Source organism: Aulostomus chinensis, chromosome 18, assembly GCF_037954235.1.
Source record: "Aulostomus chinensis isolate RoL2024-O1b breed Wild chromosome 18, RoL_Achi_v1.0, whole genome shotgun sequence".
Classification (NCBI taxonomy): Eukaryota; Metazoa; Chordata; class Actinopteri; order Syngnathiformes; family Aulostomidae; genus Aulostomus; species Aulostomus chinensis.
In genome coordinates this window covers 5,492,410-5,508,733 of record NC_141337.1, presented here as the reverse complement: position 1 = coordinate 5,508,733, position 16,324 = coordinate 5,492,410, and the positions used below count along the sequence as shown (strand labels likewise).

At 43.2% G+C, this 16,324-nt stretch overlaps 1 protein-coding gene and 1 long non-coding RNA gene across 5 annotated transcripts in view; one reads left to right on the top strand and one right to left on the bottom strand.

Annotated features, from left to right (window-relative positions):
- olfm2a (olfactomedin 2a) overlaps positions 1–16,324 on the bottom strand; it is a 55,643-nt gene that overhangs the window by 19,502 nt on the left and 19,817 nt on the right. Inside the window, exon 1 of one of the 3 annotated variants that reach the window (XM_086185475.1) lies at positions 7,721–8,155. The exons of 1 other annotated variant lie outside the window; for it this stretch is intronic. In XM_086185475.1, coding sequence (XP_086041601.1) covers positions 7,721–7,864 — 144 coding nt within the window. In that variant the 5' untranslated portion in view covers positions 7,865–8,155. Of the gene's footprint in view, positions 1–3,627; positions 3,980–7,720; positions 8,156–16,324 lie in introns of those variants that run through there. One more of the 3 variants, XM_086185477.1, reaches the window with a different exon arrangement.
- The window catches only part of LOC147244813 (uncharacterized), a 71,495-nt gene continuing 58,443 nt past the window's right edge, over positions 3,273–16,324 (top strand). Inside the window, exons 1-4 of one of the 2 annotated variants that reach the window (XR_015110116.1) lie at positions 3,273–3,403; positions 3,542–3,889; positions 12,700–12,836; positions 15,400–15,486. This is a non-coding gene — a long non-coding RNA (uncharacterized LOC147244813). The remainder of the gene's footprint in view (positions 3,404–3,541; positions 3,890–12,699; positions 12,837–15,399; positions 15,487–16,324) is intronic. The other variant, XR_015110117.1, reaches the window with a different exon arrangement.

Genomic DNA, 16,324 nt, shown 5'->3' with positions numbered 1-16,324 from the left:
ATGGTAGACATTCACAATCATGCTTAGGTGTCGCATGAAAAGTTCTTCTCTACCGATGCTGTTAATTGCACTATGCCTTATTTTGGACGTTTAGCATAAGGCACGCTCATCTTACAACTACTATGATGCGCGCTGTTATTTGAATACAGGCAGATACCAGTGTCATCCCAGGATGAGTTGGGATAATAATCCTCGGAGGGAGGCAAAAGAAGGTAACCAACAACGATAATACATAAACTACTCAGAATATCCCTCTGACCGTCACAACCAAGAACAAAGACCCGATTATGTCAGATGAACTGCAGCATTCCTGGTGCTGCCATGCAGCTACCAGCCCGCTAACTACCACCTGTATATGGATACCTGTATATGACTTGTAACCACTAACGTATTGCTGCTTTTTGGCTGATTGGTTGTCTTTTACAAACAGTTTTGTACTGTTCTGTTAGCTTTCACCTTAATGCTAGCTTTCATTCTTTTAGTTTTCATCCGACGTGTTGAGTCAGGTTGTTCAGCATTCGGCCATACTGCTCTTACAGTAACTGACCACAGTAGTTAGTGATGTTACCTTGGCAATAAGTGCTCATGACTTTGTGGGTGGAGCTTCTGATGGACCATTACAGAGAGGGGTACTGTTTGTTGTTGGCTGTTGATTTCAAACAACACTTTTTCCCCAACACAACTACGTTGACTTGCCAGATGGATGGAACCATCTGGAAAGTCGTCCTTGGAAACTGTTTCGTAAAGGGCAGGCACTTTCACAAAATACTTGGCAGGTGATTGGATGAACCATCTGTCTATCACGCGCTAACTTCAGCCAGTCAGGAGAAGACTGAAGAGCCTTCAGTGGCGGCTTTGATCTGCGTTCAATAAATTAATACTCTGATTTTTAATTTAATCTATGCTGTAGCAGCGGAGGAGAGCCAACAGCCACTCGTCTTTCTTCTCACATCTCAACTACCTGCAAAGATTCTCGTGTGACCTTACTTTGAAAAGTAGGAGTCCACATTAAACTTCCTTGGATATTTGTCCCCAAGAAATAGGAAGCATCCGTCACTGCTACCTTGCAGGTCAACACAACAGCCAAACAAACAGATCTTATTATGCCAAAATTGATGGGTATTACTGGAACTGGATGCATACAGATAAATATGCAAACACACACACGCTCTTTAAATGAACACAGTGTATCCTCAAAGCCCAGGCCAGCTGCTGGCCTTTTAAATAAAACTCATTGAAGACTCCCAATGAGGTCTCTTGTCTCTGTTGCTCCCAAGGAAAACCGATTACCACAATCAGTGCAGCATGGTTGCCAGTCAATAATATGGCTCATAAACTCATTAAGCTCCACTCCCTGCTGCATCTTTTTCCCTCCCCACTCGCCTACATCTCTCTCCCACTCCATCACCCCCATGGCTGCCACCCCTCCTGTGTGGTGTCCTGCTCGGTTTCCATCTGCAAGTCGCTCGCTCCAACTCGGATCACACTTGAATGTCAGCTTGGGGGGGGGGGGGTGCAGATGTGTCAAGTCCTTCTTAAAAAGGGAAGAGGGTACTGTGGGGGGCTCAGTTAGAGAGAAAATGTCACTCACCAATGCTCAGCACTTACAAGTGACAGCTACAACTTTAGACTGTTTGGAGCAGGCTGCTAACATCATGCCAGGTGCCCTGGTGAAAAACATTTGGCATCCACTCTTGTGTTTGGCAGGTACAAGACAGTTCTATCATGGCTGGTGCTAAATGGAGGAGGGAGGTGTGAGTGGCAGGGCGGCTCGCCTGAGAAAACACTATATAAGCTGTTAGAACACAGGCGGTGCTTCATCGGAAGAAAATATGGTCCTCAGAAGTCTGTGAATTGAGATGATGTTGTTTTTGAAGGGCAGTGCTTAGGCCAGCAGGTTGCACTCTGATATTGGCTGGGCATGTCAAAATTGTGATTACCAATCCCAACCTTAGAGTCTGTGATCAATACTGATGCTTACGCAGGCTATCATATAATTAGCTAATGTAACAAAACGATTTAAAAGCGTACACCTCTAGCTCGACGAACGGGGACACCTGTCGGGGTCTGAACTCGAATATCTTTGGATGATGGCAGAGCTAGAACATTAAAGTGAAGTGCTCGTATATAAAAATCTGCAGCAGTGTTTAATCTTTGATCCATGGCCAAGAATCGATCATTACAATCTGCTTTACTGGATTGCACAGTGTGTGTAATAAAGTTTACAGTCCCGCACACTGACAAACAGACGCTCAGTGACCCCAATCAGATTAGGAGCTCGGGGTTCTTTGTATGCTGCCATTCGTCGTTCCACGCTCTCTTCTGATGGTGAGAATATTGCCTCACAGCTTTCTTATTTAAGATATCAAAAGCCGAGACACTACACACACACACACATACATTTGCACAGCTATTTTAGTGAGGACATTCACAAGTAAAGTGCATTCCCTGGAGCTTGTTACCTGAACCCTGAGCATAACAACCAAGTGTCTAGCCTGAACCCAAACCCAATTCAAACCTTCATCCAAAAAATTCAAGTCTTACCCCCCAAAGTGCCATTTAAAAGCGTTTTAGAAAGTGAGGAGTGACCAAAATGTCCTCACTTTTTCCTAAAAATTCAAATCAGTCCTTACAATGATGGCTGTGTACAACATGAGCACACACGCACACGTACACTGGCACACACACACTCTTTGTGGATTTGAGAAACAAGCTACAATGTGCTTCTGGACATGAACTGTACATCTTCAACATGCCATGCAGGCTTTTCCCTCAAGAGATCTCATAGTCTAACTATCTCACTTGGTAACGTGAGCTCAGTTCTTGCACCGGCATTGTTTCTATCGTCCTGGACTAAAACGTGTTTGTTTGTGTGCTTGATGTTCATTTCATGCCTGAGATACACACCTCCATCTCTAATTTTCCAGTTTAAAGACATTTGTAGGCTGCACACTACCCCCTAAATGACTGTACTACTATGAGCTGCAGACAAAATGAATGTTTGGAGGCAAATTCACCAGCTGCCTTGTGGATGAAATTAAAAAATACACTCTCCTACTTGTAATGCTGTCTCTCTGCTCATTGCTCATGCATCTCTTGTTATAAACGTAAAAAAAAAAAAATTCAGTATCATAATATTTTTACACCAAAGACCCTCGTTTGTTTTTATGCCCCGCCCCCACCTGTCAGGTGATACACTTCGGCAAGACACCTGTGCTGTGAAAGACGTGGCTATGAATCAGTGGATTAATTGCATTGACTGTTACAAATTCTGGTGAAATTAAATATTCAATTTAATCCATTGGGTCCGATAATCTTTGGAAGGTTAAAATATTTGATATTATTTACGTTTAGATTAGCGGAGTGCTAACTGGAAGTTGCTCGTTCTGCTGTAGCTACATAGGTTCGTGTGCTAATGATGTGATATACATAAATTTTTTGTCTTGTAGTCTTTTTTTGCTTGCTTGTTTGTTTGTTTCAAAAGATCTCTGCGTGCTCACGTTCATTCACGTCTGTCTCTCTTTCTCTCTCACGCGCGCAGCCGCAGCCGGACCGTTGACGGCGCGTGCAATTGCTAATGTTAGCAACGAAGAAAGCAAGTCGGTATGAAGCTGTGACTCAAGTTACCTCGGGGGTGAAGGTTCCTGAGGGAACGCTACGTGCTGGAGCTGTCCGGGTGCACCTGTCAAACAGGTGCGACACCGGTAGCAGCTGGACTGGCGGGAATCGGAGGTCACAACCCGGCAACTTTCAGCGTGAAATAAACCTGGAAGTCGTCGATCCCAGACGAGCCGAAACTCTCCAACGTCCCTTGTTGTCCTGAGTATCAACACACGCTTCTTCGTCGCTGCTCTCCTCCGTAGAACAACCAGCAGTAGAACAACTGACGGTAAGATTCATGCTGGCGTGTTATTCTGACAACTTTCTGACGCGAGTGTCGGTCGCATAGCAACCGCGTTCAACTGGGCGCCGTGTGTCTTGCCTGAGCCGGACCCATTGCCTCTTATGTAGGGGCCTGTACTGAGTGTGTACTGGGCCTGCACTGGGTGTGTACTGTTATTAAAGGTGACACCAACAGAGGTTCCAGTTGTCTGCTGGGCCGCATATTTCTCCGTCAGCAGTGATATCAAAGACACCACCGCAGATACTTCTTTTCACATATTAACATATTTTAACTGTGTGTTTCATCAGTTAGTTATATATATACTTATATATGTGTATGTGCATATATGTATCTGTCTGTGTGTATATGTGTGTATATTTTTTATACATAGACACACACACACACACACACAATCAATAATTGGCAACAAGTGGATCTTTTCATTAATGAAAACAAGTTCAGATTCCTGAGCAGATTCCAGCACGTGTGTTTCATGTCTCTTAATTGTCGAATGTGACCCCTCACTGGTTTTAACCATTGTGGCCCTTGGAGAAAATGTCTTTCTACCCTTGCTGTAGCTGAATGGAGTCGCTACGCTGCTTTAATTTTAAACTTTGGTCATAATGGTTTTACTTTGAGTGTCCTTCTGAGGTGGTTCTTGGTTTAAAAAAAAAAACTTAAACAGCTGGAAAATCTGAAGGGGTGAACAATGGAAATAATTCATCCATATTCAGCAGATAGCGACTGAAGCAGGGCTTCATACTAGTATCACCACGTCGTTGCTTTTTTGCAGATGTTGGTCATTTTTCAAATATATTAATATACGTTTAATGTTTATCTGACCAGATGTCCTACAGTCTAAGGAGAGGTAAAAGTATAATTAATGGGTTTTCTTACTTTTTTCCAAATTCACAGTATTTACATGTAAATATGATACTAACTTATTTTAATAGTAGTAAATAATGATATTAGCACTGGTAAATACTGACTGTCAGCCAAATCAGCTGTAGAAGTATTGGCATATTGGACATCGGCAGCTGATATTGTACGTTCCAGAAGGAGCCAGTTCAGTCAAACGAGTCTCTCTCTTGGTGTTCACGCTAGTCGAGTACATTCACTGTTATTGGCTAATATAAATGCCAATCAAAATCAGAGGCAAGCTCCTCCCTGTTGTTGTGGCTTTACCAGGATAGGTATGTGGAAATAAAAAGCACAGTTTCAGTTTCACCTGGCCTTGAAAAACGTACCCGGGATTTTCAGTGAAATGTGAAAAGAACATGAAGGGTTGTATACCACTTGAAACGTTAACTGAAATCTGACCTTTCCTTGAGAGAATGATTCACAGTGATGAATAACGGCAGTGTTCCTAATTCAGCTGGAACATTGCTGACTAACACGTACATAAACTCCTCATTTATCACCTGTGCACTCTTCCTCACATTAGCTACTCATCCGTTTTCTATCTGAAGTTATTTTCTTGCAATGCATAGTGAAGTATTGAAGCATATTTCAGAACTCAGGACTATTAGCTGTCCCAGCAGAAAGATTGAGGTTTTAAGCTTTTGCAATTAAAGCCGAACTCATTAAACAGTTTCCCTTCTTATGATTCTGAATATGTCAACATTTTCAAGCGCGGTCAAAAAAAAGTCTTCAGTTTAGTATCACAGTTTCCTCTTAGTTTCTTGCCAGTGCAACTTAGATGCAGCTCAACAAGCAGTAGTTGATATGATATTTTAAATATGAACTACTTTCTATAGCCTGGCAGCTTGTCTTGGTTTGCCCTCCTGGCCACACGGGTTTCATGCAAGTGTTAGAGTTGCAGGGTTTCTTCTTCCACTCATGAAAGAACATCGTTTTGCACTATATCCAAGTGTGCACAAGCATCCGAGCGGTGTTTGGTGCATCGTAGATGGGCCGTATTAAGTCATTCAGCTGTGTTTCGTAGATCAGCCCGGTTGAAGAATGCAAGTGAAGCAGACTTAGGAATTAGCCCTGAGCTGAAAGAATGTGGGATGCTGCATGCATGGGTGCCGGGGTGAAGCCGTGCAACAGCCACTGGCAAACCAGCAGCAGAGCATCACAAGAGCGTTGCAAGATTGTCTTTGATTAGAGCTCAAAACAGTGTGTGAGTCATGGCGGCTGGGACGTGGCGGGCAAACGTCTCATTAATAGTGATTAGACTTGATGAGGCAAGGTTTTGCATTAAAGTTTTATTCTCAGCAATTGTTTATGAGGGCGAATATTTCCGTCTCAAAGCGGAGACATTTCCCGTCACAACAGACTGTGATACTCTAATAACTCCTGGCACTGTCGCACATTTTCTCGTCAACTTTGTCAAACTGGACTTCAATAGCTGTGAATGGAATGTGAGTGAGAGCTGGCTCAAAGGAAATATCCACTCATAACTATGTATAATTTTACTTTATCCACTTGTTTGAAATGTAAAACAGTTCTTCCAGTCTCCCATCAGAATGAGTTTAGTAAAAAGAAGCCTGGCAACATTTTTTTTTTTTTATGCGGCTTGACCCTGAGCAGGATAAATGGCTCTGGAATCTAAATGGATGGATTAACCAGGCCGTACCCTGCAGGCCAATGTGGGTGTTCAATAGGATTATAGAGTTTACTGCTGTAAATAATTCAAACACGCCTCATTCTCCGATGTTTGATGTTGTACTCAAAATGACAGTCGGAGATATGTACAACTATGTAAGGGGGGGAAAAAAAGAAAATAAATGCTTTTGGCTTTTCACAACACCAATCCTCCAATTATTTCAGCTCCACACGTCACTGCAACACCGAGAGGACGGAAAGTGGCAGATTTGAACGAATCATTATAAATGACAAAAATCCTCTTTAAACAGATGGACTTTCACCCTTAAGACAATAAATGTCTGAACATAACCCAGAATACATATTTAAACACATGAATGCGTGTGTGTTTGTGTGTGTGTGTGTGTGCCTAAACACACACACGCACGCACACACACACACACACACACACACACATATCCAGATGGTCAGAGCTCTCTCGGGACATTCAATTTCATTCAATCATTTCAGCAGACCAGGCCATTTGCATAATGGGTAAGATGCCATAAAAACCCCACTTGGGATAAAGGCAAAGGCAATCATCAACCGCTAAGGAATCAGAAAGTTTCTAATTCGCTCCTCTGCTCTCCTCTTATCTCCCACTGAGACAGACAGGCATATAAAACTTTCATATTTTTGTGTTTGTGTTTGAAATAGAGGGAAAGTCGCTTCACTAATAAGTAGAGCTCGAATATAAAACCTTATCAAAAACTTTCTTATTCAGAAAACTCCTCCCCTGGCTCCCAATGTGAGGCTAGAACGTTTCATTTGAAAAGAGCAGGATTGAGGATTTACATACAATTACTGAGTGTAAAAATGGTCTTTCTGTCTCGCCTGTCACCTCTGACTCGGAGCATCATCCACCCACCCTGGAGACGGACAGATGGGATCGGCCTGAACATCCCCTCTTAACCTCACACTGGCAAAAAACAACCCAAAAACCATATGATCGCTGACGACCGCTCACACTCAGCATCCGTCTCACAGTCACAAGCCCATAATTCAGCCTGATTCTACTTGATGTGACTCTCGCAGCAAGATGGTTCATGCTTGGTTGAATCATTGCTCTCACATGCATGTCTGTCTACATCATCGCTGTCTGATTAACACTGGACACCTTTGTCCTGGAAAACGTGGAGAAAACCGAAAAATAACTGTCCTCTGCTGTGTCACTCGTCGGTCAAGTTTGTCACGTTCACAGTGCATATACACTTATTTAAGAAGGAAGGAAGAAAAAGTCATACGCACGCTAACAATCCTCTCGGAGGTGCCCCCTCTGGAGATGGTGGTCCCATTGAGTCCCACCAGAGATGGTAGAGTCTGAGACATCCAGTTAGTCACCATAGCCATGGTGCTGAGAACCGCCCCGATCTTTAGCATGGGAACGCTCATGTTTGCTTCCTGTGGGGCCCCGGCGCAAATGGCCCTCCAGCTGGCCCTGTACCCTACCCTACCCTGGACCTCGATTCCACTCAAACCCAGTCAGCTCCAGACACACCAGGTATGAGGGGAGGGGGGGGGGGGGGAGGGGGGAGGAGAGGTACCAGCCAGTGAGCCTCTGCGTCAGCCTGGGCAGTGGCAGCAGCGGCAGCAGCGGCAGCAGCAGCAGCAGCAGCGGCAGCAGCAGCAGCAGCAGCAGAGCCCCCCTGAGTTACCAGACTCAAACACCACTGGCTCAGTCAGAGGGACAGCAAGAGACCTGTTAGAGGAGAGCTGCTCTCATCCAGCAGCATCACACAGGAATCTTCCCTCTCACAATGACTGCCTCAGCCTCACCCCCTCCCTCCCTCCCTCTCTCTCTCTCTCTCTCTCTCTCCCTCTCTCTCTCTCTCTCTCTCTTCCCTTCCCTTATCTCTCTCTCTCTCTCCCCCCCTCTTCCTCAAGATGCAGAGCTGCGCATTGCCTCTGTGTCTCATCCCCTCCCAATCAGCCTCTGCTCGGGTCTTGTCAGCCCTGTTTTGCATGCATGTATCCATTCTTTTCTATTCCTCTTTCTTTCTCTGACATTTTGATGTTCTTTTATGACTCACATCTTAGTGTGTGTGTGTTTGTGTGTGTGTGCGCTCATGTTTCTGTAGACGTGTGTTCCCTGAGAAACGTAGGTGCAGTAGATTGTCCTGCAGCATCAGCCTCTCTGTCTTCACCGGATGGATAAAGAGGACTGGGTGGAGATATTAAAGGTTGGCTAGAGGCTCATGGGGGGAGTGCAGGTAGTTTTAATATAAGAGAGATCATAGTAATCCTGCCCATGGCTGCTTTTGACAGCTCACCTGTCATTCTGCTCTTACATACAGTATTAGAACCACTGTGCTGTCGTGTATCATTATATTCACTTACACAGCCTGTACTTTGTAGCAGATGTCAATAAACATTGAACGCAGAAGCGATACAACTTTAAATTTACTCTTTCTTGGCCATGTTCCTAGAATACGTGTGTTAACAGTTACTCTTCAAGTATTGTTTTACCAGCGTTGCCTTTCAGCGCAATAAAAAAAGTGCAAGCAAGTGTTGGCTAGCACACCACTTGCTACCTACCCTGCTCTCATTTCACCTGAAGGACTTTGCCTCAGCTCTGACTTGTCTGACTCTGTCTGAAGTTCAGATTGGCCCTTTGGATGTGAAAGCGGTGGTATGTACTTTGTCTGATTGTAGCACTCAGCTCTGCAGTGACGGACCTCAGGGATTGAGCTAGAATGGGGTAAAGGGTGTCTCTCAATTCTCCTTGAAGTTCCATCTTCTTGCAGTAATGTGCAGCAGGAGACCGGGTCACTGGCCGTGTCATTTTACGCCATAAACAGCCATGCATAATTATGACAGAATGGCTTGCCCGCACAAAATGTCCAAGTCATCTCCTTTCTTTTCTGCTTCCTGGTCTGCTGACTTATTCATTTTGTCAGCGACGGAATGGACGGACTCCCCTCCCTACCCGGTCACGTTGGGTGAGTGATACGGGCTCCTCTGTGTGGGCTGTTCTGTGAAGTGATATGAGAAGAGACAGCTTTCTGAGCCTCATCCAAAAATGTCAACCCTCCTCAGCTCACCTGCTGGCTCCCACATCAGTCGGGCCAGTTTGCCCTTCTATCCTTGCAGCAAGACTGCCCCTGTGTGGTTGCTGGTGGAACCGCACCTGATCCACTGTTGCACAGCAGCCAGAGAGCAAGCCAGTGGCTGCCAATGTTGTTGTGCCTGACTGAACCTGGTGACAGGTAGCTGTCACGTCGAGGGTACGTGTCAGGGAGATGCAAGGGGGCGTTTGGCAGCACTGTGTACAGGTTCTAGTGTAGCCAAAAGGGCTTTTACGGAAGGGATAATGCATGCACACACAAACGTGCTGCTTTCTTGCTTTGCAAGTGTTCAGAGGCGTATTGAGAATAGAATAATTAATAAGTAATCTAATCACATGTAACGGGATTCCTTATTTAGGTCAGGTGCAATGAAGGTCTGTAGGAAAACAAGGGTGTTTTTTTCAATGAATCAAACGAGTATTTTTTTACACAGACATTATATTTAGGTGTTTGTGTAAACAAGTTTATGTTTAAGGTTTATTTCCTTCATCTACATGCTGCATGTTGTACTGTAGCAGAATTTCCTTTGTGGGCCTGCAGGTTGATAATCATTCACAGGGTGGCAGCAGAGACTCAGGCATGGAGCACAACATCCTTCCCACGTTCAGCTTTCTCACTGAGAACTTGCTACTAATGAAAATCAATAACTCGCATAATTAAACTTTCACAAATGCTCCAGCTTATTTATTTCCTAGATTTTCTACCCACCGGCTCTAAATTGTGCAGTTTGACTCCTGGGAATGTGTGTATTAACACATTATGCAATGATGGGATAATCAAAAAAAAAAGAGAGTAAACACACTCATGAAATACTTCCTAAGATTGTGTGGACCCTGTTTGAGGGAACCAAAGTGGTTAGAACCTGACTGACACCACTAGACCCTCCTCTTAACGTCGGTCTAAAACCGGTTCTGAAGAGTGCTGTGTAAATTTATGTGTACAAAAAAAAACCCTCACACACACAGCTGCGTGCGTAGTTCGTTTTTGAGCTTTTCTAATGATCGCAGACAAGTTATTTTGAAAGCTCGCGGGAAGGAGCTTTGAGCTTGCATGATCAAAAAGTGTTACTTTCTGATTTCAAAATAACCTAAACTGTCTTGTTGTGATCATTAAACAAGGACACCTCAGTTCCTAATGTAATGATACAGCCTCTTTTCTGACATGGGATTAGATTGCAGTTTCATCTGGCCTACAGATTAAATGGACGGCAGTTGTTTAGATTTACAACACATTCCCACAATCTGATGGTTCAAAGATGCACTGCTCTACCTCCTGCTGCACCCAGCTGAATTAAGAGTCAGATATATTCCTGGTTGTCAACACAGACGTATATTTTAACGAAACGAGCCTTCAAGCACATAAATATTCCTCTGATATTACTACAGGGGCTATGGTCCTCCCCAGAGTGTGTAAAACAAAGAGGAAGCTCCATGAGAGTTGATCATTTGACTGTCCTTATGTGTTTTTCAAATCAGTCTTTTCATGTTTTTACTAATCGGGCACATTTACATGTGTTATGTGTACCATGGGCTCATCAGTATGCATTGTCAGATAAAACACAAATCAGTGTGCCTGCAGATTAAAGATTACAGATTAAAGATTATTTAAACAAAACCTTGGGAGTATTACTCTATCGTAATGTCCACCAATCTCTTTTTAAGCTCCTTTTCTTTGCATGACTAATAGCTCTTATTTAGTAACAACTGGTCTTTTTTTTAATGATTATTATTTGAGCTGAAGTTCCATTATGTCACTGGATATGCTGCACAATAACTCAAACAGTGACTGCCTGGACTACACTCATTCATTCCAGCATCATATTTCTTAGAGGTTTTAATTTGAATCCTTATCTTCATTTGTAATACGTCCATGATTAATAACTTTTTTATTTGATTAGGCTTTGCAGTTAAGTCTTTCTGAACTTCAAATATCCCTCAGAGAGCAGGTCAGATGGCATCTTCTGCTGCTCGATGGGCCAAATAAAGGATGACAAGAACGAGTGTGATAAGGACAATCTTTCACACCTTCAAGAGTTCCGGGCTGTCCATCAACTGTCCAACCACTGGCGGAACAAGTTTTCATTAAATATAAGAAAAGAAGTCAGCCATTTAACCTGTATGAATTTAATCCTCTTTGATTAAATTTCACAGCCATATCTCTTAATTTCTGCTCTCATAATTGGCCAGCCTCACTTTCTCCGCTATACTCTGCAGTGCCATTAGCTCCAATTCTCCATCACTCACTTTTGTTCTCCTGCTCCATGAATTGTATTTAGCATTTTACTCCTTGCTCTCCACGTTGTCTGTCATTGTCCCTCTGGCGATGAGGAATTACAGCATCATATCGTGTGTTTCTCCTTTATCCTGCATGCACCTCAGCTTCAAATGTTTCTGTACTGAGTGCACGAGCTCTCATCAGCGATGGCTCTCTAGCATATTGGACTCACTTTTACACCTCGTAGTCGACATCAACTGTGAAACGTCTCAATGCACATGTGCTTAATGTATACATTGAAATATTTAAAAAAAGACCACTGTGCAGAGGCCTGTAGACATGTTCTATAAAGAGCATTTTTGATAAGTTTAAATGATAAAAATGTCCACCACCTCCAGTGGTGGCAGCATGTGTACCCACCAATGGATGGCAGTAGAGCGCTGCACAGCCATGCATCCAAAGAGGCAGCTCTGGGTGAGATAACAAGCCACCTTCTCACCGAGCACAAACACACAGCCAGCAATAGATTCACAGTTGAAATGCAAGACCAAATTACACATCAGCTAATTACAGAGACCTTCGTAATGATGCGGAGCTGTAAGGACTGAAGCAGCGAGGCTGCACAGAAGCTGAGCCCCCGTCTGAGCCCTGAAAGATGCTGCAGCCATCCGCCTTCAAGAGCACTGGCTATTTGTCTGAGTCATAATTTGATAATTAGATGATGGACATTGAGGACCGCTGCCTTCTGAATATATCAAGATCAAAATCTGTTAAAACAAGTGTGACCCCATTGCCATGGTAACTATTTAAATGGCATAAATAGACTGTAGCCCAGGGTTCAGGCGGGCAGACAGTGGTTTGCTTTCGATGTTGAGTGTTTAATCTATTAACCACTCCTGTGGGTCTTTGATTCAGGAAACTCATCTGGGCTTTTCCATTTCATAACAGAGTCGAGCCAGGAGGACGGTAGCGTACATGTGCATCGACCTTCGCATGCATAAAGAACAGACCTATCAAGTTGAATGTGCTCAATAATTCAAGCACTTCAAATGAAGAGGAGCCTTCGTCCCACTCTAAGTGCAGAGGTGACTTGATGGTACATGATTCATGGGATGATATATGTGGGTTGCGGGAATATGAGCCTCACATGTTCAGCTTGCATTAGCACAATTTTCCAAATCAGGCATTAGCATCTCCTGAAGACACTAAAACCATAGGTTGTACGTTGGTGTTTCTATGGGCTTGAAGAGCGTGGTGCCCACACAAGCAGCTCTCGATGAGTATTTTTATATTAGCCCAGTAACACTGCACGACACAGAGCCCCCCCTCTGTTGCAGGAGAGACATGAGAACACCACTCGGTTTCATCTTAAAGGATGTTGCTAAAGTGGATGGAAGAGCATTAATCCCTTTTCAAATAAAATGGAAGTCATTTAGGATCTTTGTACACACTTAATTGCATTTGGGAAATATAGACATAGTTTGCTTTACTTGACGAAAGCCGCTACATTTAGTAGCCATCCCTCTATTGGGTTGTTTAGTTAGCTAGTGGTGAGCCGAAAAGGTTCTTGCTATCACGTGTTTTAGTAAATGAGACACTTCTATTTTTCCTCAACACGTTAAGATCCAGCACGTCTGGGCCTTTTAAAGGCAGTGTCATGTAGTTTTACGGAGCTGTAGTAGCAGCCTTTAGCTACAGTGATAAAATACATGATTTTGTTAAATTTTTGTCTTTTGATTTCAAAGTTAGAATCCCCACTAAAGCATTGTCTCAAGCTTTTTCAGGCCACTAAACCACCTATGAAATAAACAACTCTTGGAGCGCCTAAAGTAACTCCCCGTGTCCCCCAGTGAATAGCTACGCTCCAAGTGTACATTACAAATCAATGCTTAGTTCACTGACAGCTTTACAAGTTGATGGATTACTCACCATTGTCTCTGATTACATTAAAGGACAAGAGGGGCAAGATGGCTGCACCAAGGATGTTTGTTTACTAGAGAGTTAATGGGTTTTATTGGGTGACAATTAATGAGGAGTCAGCACCAAAGAAAGCTAAAACTGCGACAAGGCAGCAACATTCAAGACATAAAGCCAATTAGTCATGTGAGCTGAAAAACACCAATGAAGGAAGGAATATACTGTATTTCCTCCCTCCTACTGTCTGTGATCGCGCTTGCAACATTCACATATTTTAGCCGCCAAATTCACAGTGAAGCTGTTCTCAAGTATGAGTTTTCTGTTTCTGTCGTAAGACGAGAGAACGAGTAACGTCATGAAACAGTTTGACTCACGACAATACGTGACAACCAGCATCCTTTAGCTTTTGCTACCAGTTGTTAGCCTATGCTATCCACATTAGCAGCACAAAATCGCCACATGCACGGCTGTGCTGTGATTTCTGCGGCATTCAAAAGTAAAACGACCGGATAGATGAGCTACGTAGGATCTTTCTGAGGTGAAATTAGTGTCTCTGTGGCTGTAGTGTCAGCGCTAGCTTGCTGCTCTTGCCTTCCGATTATCACTGCCATTAGTTAGCCAGACAGACAGCTAGACGGAGCTTTAGGGAAGTTATATATACATATTAAAAAAACTCTCTTAACCCCTTAAGTTTAAAATCACTATATTTGTCCATAAAGTTGCTAGAATTGGAGGAAGTGCAGCCTTCTTCTCCTAGCTTCCTCTGCTCTACTCTAAGAGTAAATTTACAGTATTTAAAAAAATATGCTTCATCCCTACAACTAGCAAACCACAGGAGGGTGGAGATTAGAACTAAAACTACAACTTTGAAGACTGGGACAAAGAGGAAGGGAAACATGTTTGACATGAAGAAAAAAGACTTTTGTGCTGTGACTTCTTCGAGTGTGACATCCTTCAAGCTCGTGATTGATCTCAACCATGAACTTCAGTCTGGACCTACGGCAGTAGTGTACGTGTAGAAATAGAATCAAAGCCCACAACAGCTTCAGCACAAATTACAGTATTTACAGTAAATACTATACTATTTTCTTATATTTTTCTTTTCATTCTTGTCGTATTCGTACTCAAACATCTCTAAACCCGACACATTTCACAGATCAAACATGCAAGTTGAACAAATGGGTCGGGCCCACTCAATTCGGAGATATGAAGATGCAGAAGGAAATCTCAACCTTCTTTCACTTACAGCGAGTAGCTACGCATCCTTTGTTTGTAGTTTGCAGATTCAATTGAAAGATTTGCTTCTTTTTGGGACTAATTGAGGGATAATGGGACAGTTGATCTGTGTGAAGAAGGATGGGGTTTCTCATGAAGACAACATGAAAACAGTCATTATTTGAGTACTAATGAAGATTATACACTAAAGTTTATTGCCTCTCTCTCTCTCTCTCTCTCTCTCTCTCTCTCTCTGTCTGGTGTGTAGGTGAGGTTACAGGTTATATGTACTTCAGAAGCAGAGCAGTTTGGAAAAAGAGGTTACTGCTCCGTCTGAGCTTTTATTGGCAACAGACAAGACGATGCTATTTGATGTCAGTGCGCAGTAGTCATGCTGCTTTCTATATTGAGGTTTGAAAACACAACCATCACTATTTTGGCAGGTTCTACTCATCTGTGGCCTTCTTACCTCTGCTGAAGAGGTTATGTTATGTTTGTTTGTCTGGTTGTCAGCAGGACTGTCCTCTGACTTACGAGCAGCTTTTTATGAAATTTAGGAATGTGTCCTAGCCCAATGAAGAAGAGCACCTTTCGGTGTTGGAGGTTTGTTGTCTCTTTTTTATCTATGCTTTTAAAATGAATTATTATTGTGTTTTTTGTGATGCACCATAAAATTTTGGGGAGATGCTGATAAAACCTACCCTTTTTTTTTCCCAAGAAAAGTAGTGAAGCTGGAGTAGAAGTGCCGTTTTCAATAGCAGTTAATGCAAGTGAAATCAAGTTTTGGCTTGCTTGATGGGCCTGTGTGCTTGTATGTGCATGCGTATTAATGTAATGTATGACCATACGTGTTTGCTTGTTTACGTATGTGTGTGTTGCTGTCTTTGTGTCCTCTTGCATGAGCAACACTCGCTCTCAGCAGAGCCGTAAAATGTCAACAATACCCTTCAATGGTAGTTGCTGCAGTGTTGCGTGAGAGAGTGAGCAGCAGGAGCGGCGGTGGCGGCGGTGGCGGCGGTACGCACGTGATACACCAAACCCCCCCCGTCGCAAGTGCATGAACCGAAAATAAGGCTCAGCATCACATCGATTGCTCGATTGCGCTTAACTATAATAATGGCTATAAACAGGTGAGAAGCTGTCCCTCTGTGAGAGAAAGGAAATCAATGAAGGTGTATCTGCTTCACTGTATTGACTGTAACACACCCACTCTAACCTGTGGTGAGTCCATACATCGTCTTTACAGTGTATCCTGTAGTGTCCATGGAATCAATCCGCACTGCAGACAATAAGAGCCGTTCATAATGTATCACCAGGCCAGACCGGAGACCATAAAACTAAGAGCAGGAGTTTTAACCTTTAATGAGTTCAATTCATCTTTAAAAAGCTCTTGGAGGACTTCCGTTTTTACTTTTGTATTAGTATAGACAAGGGCTGGGTA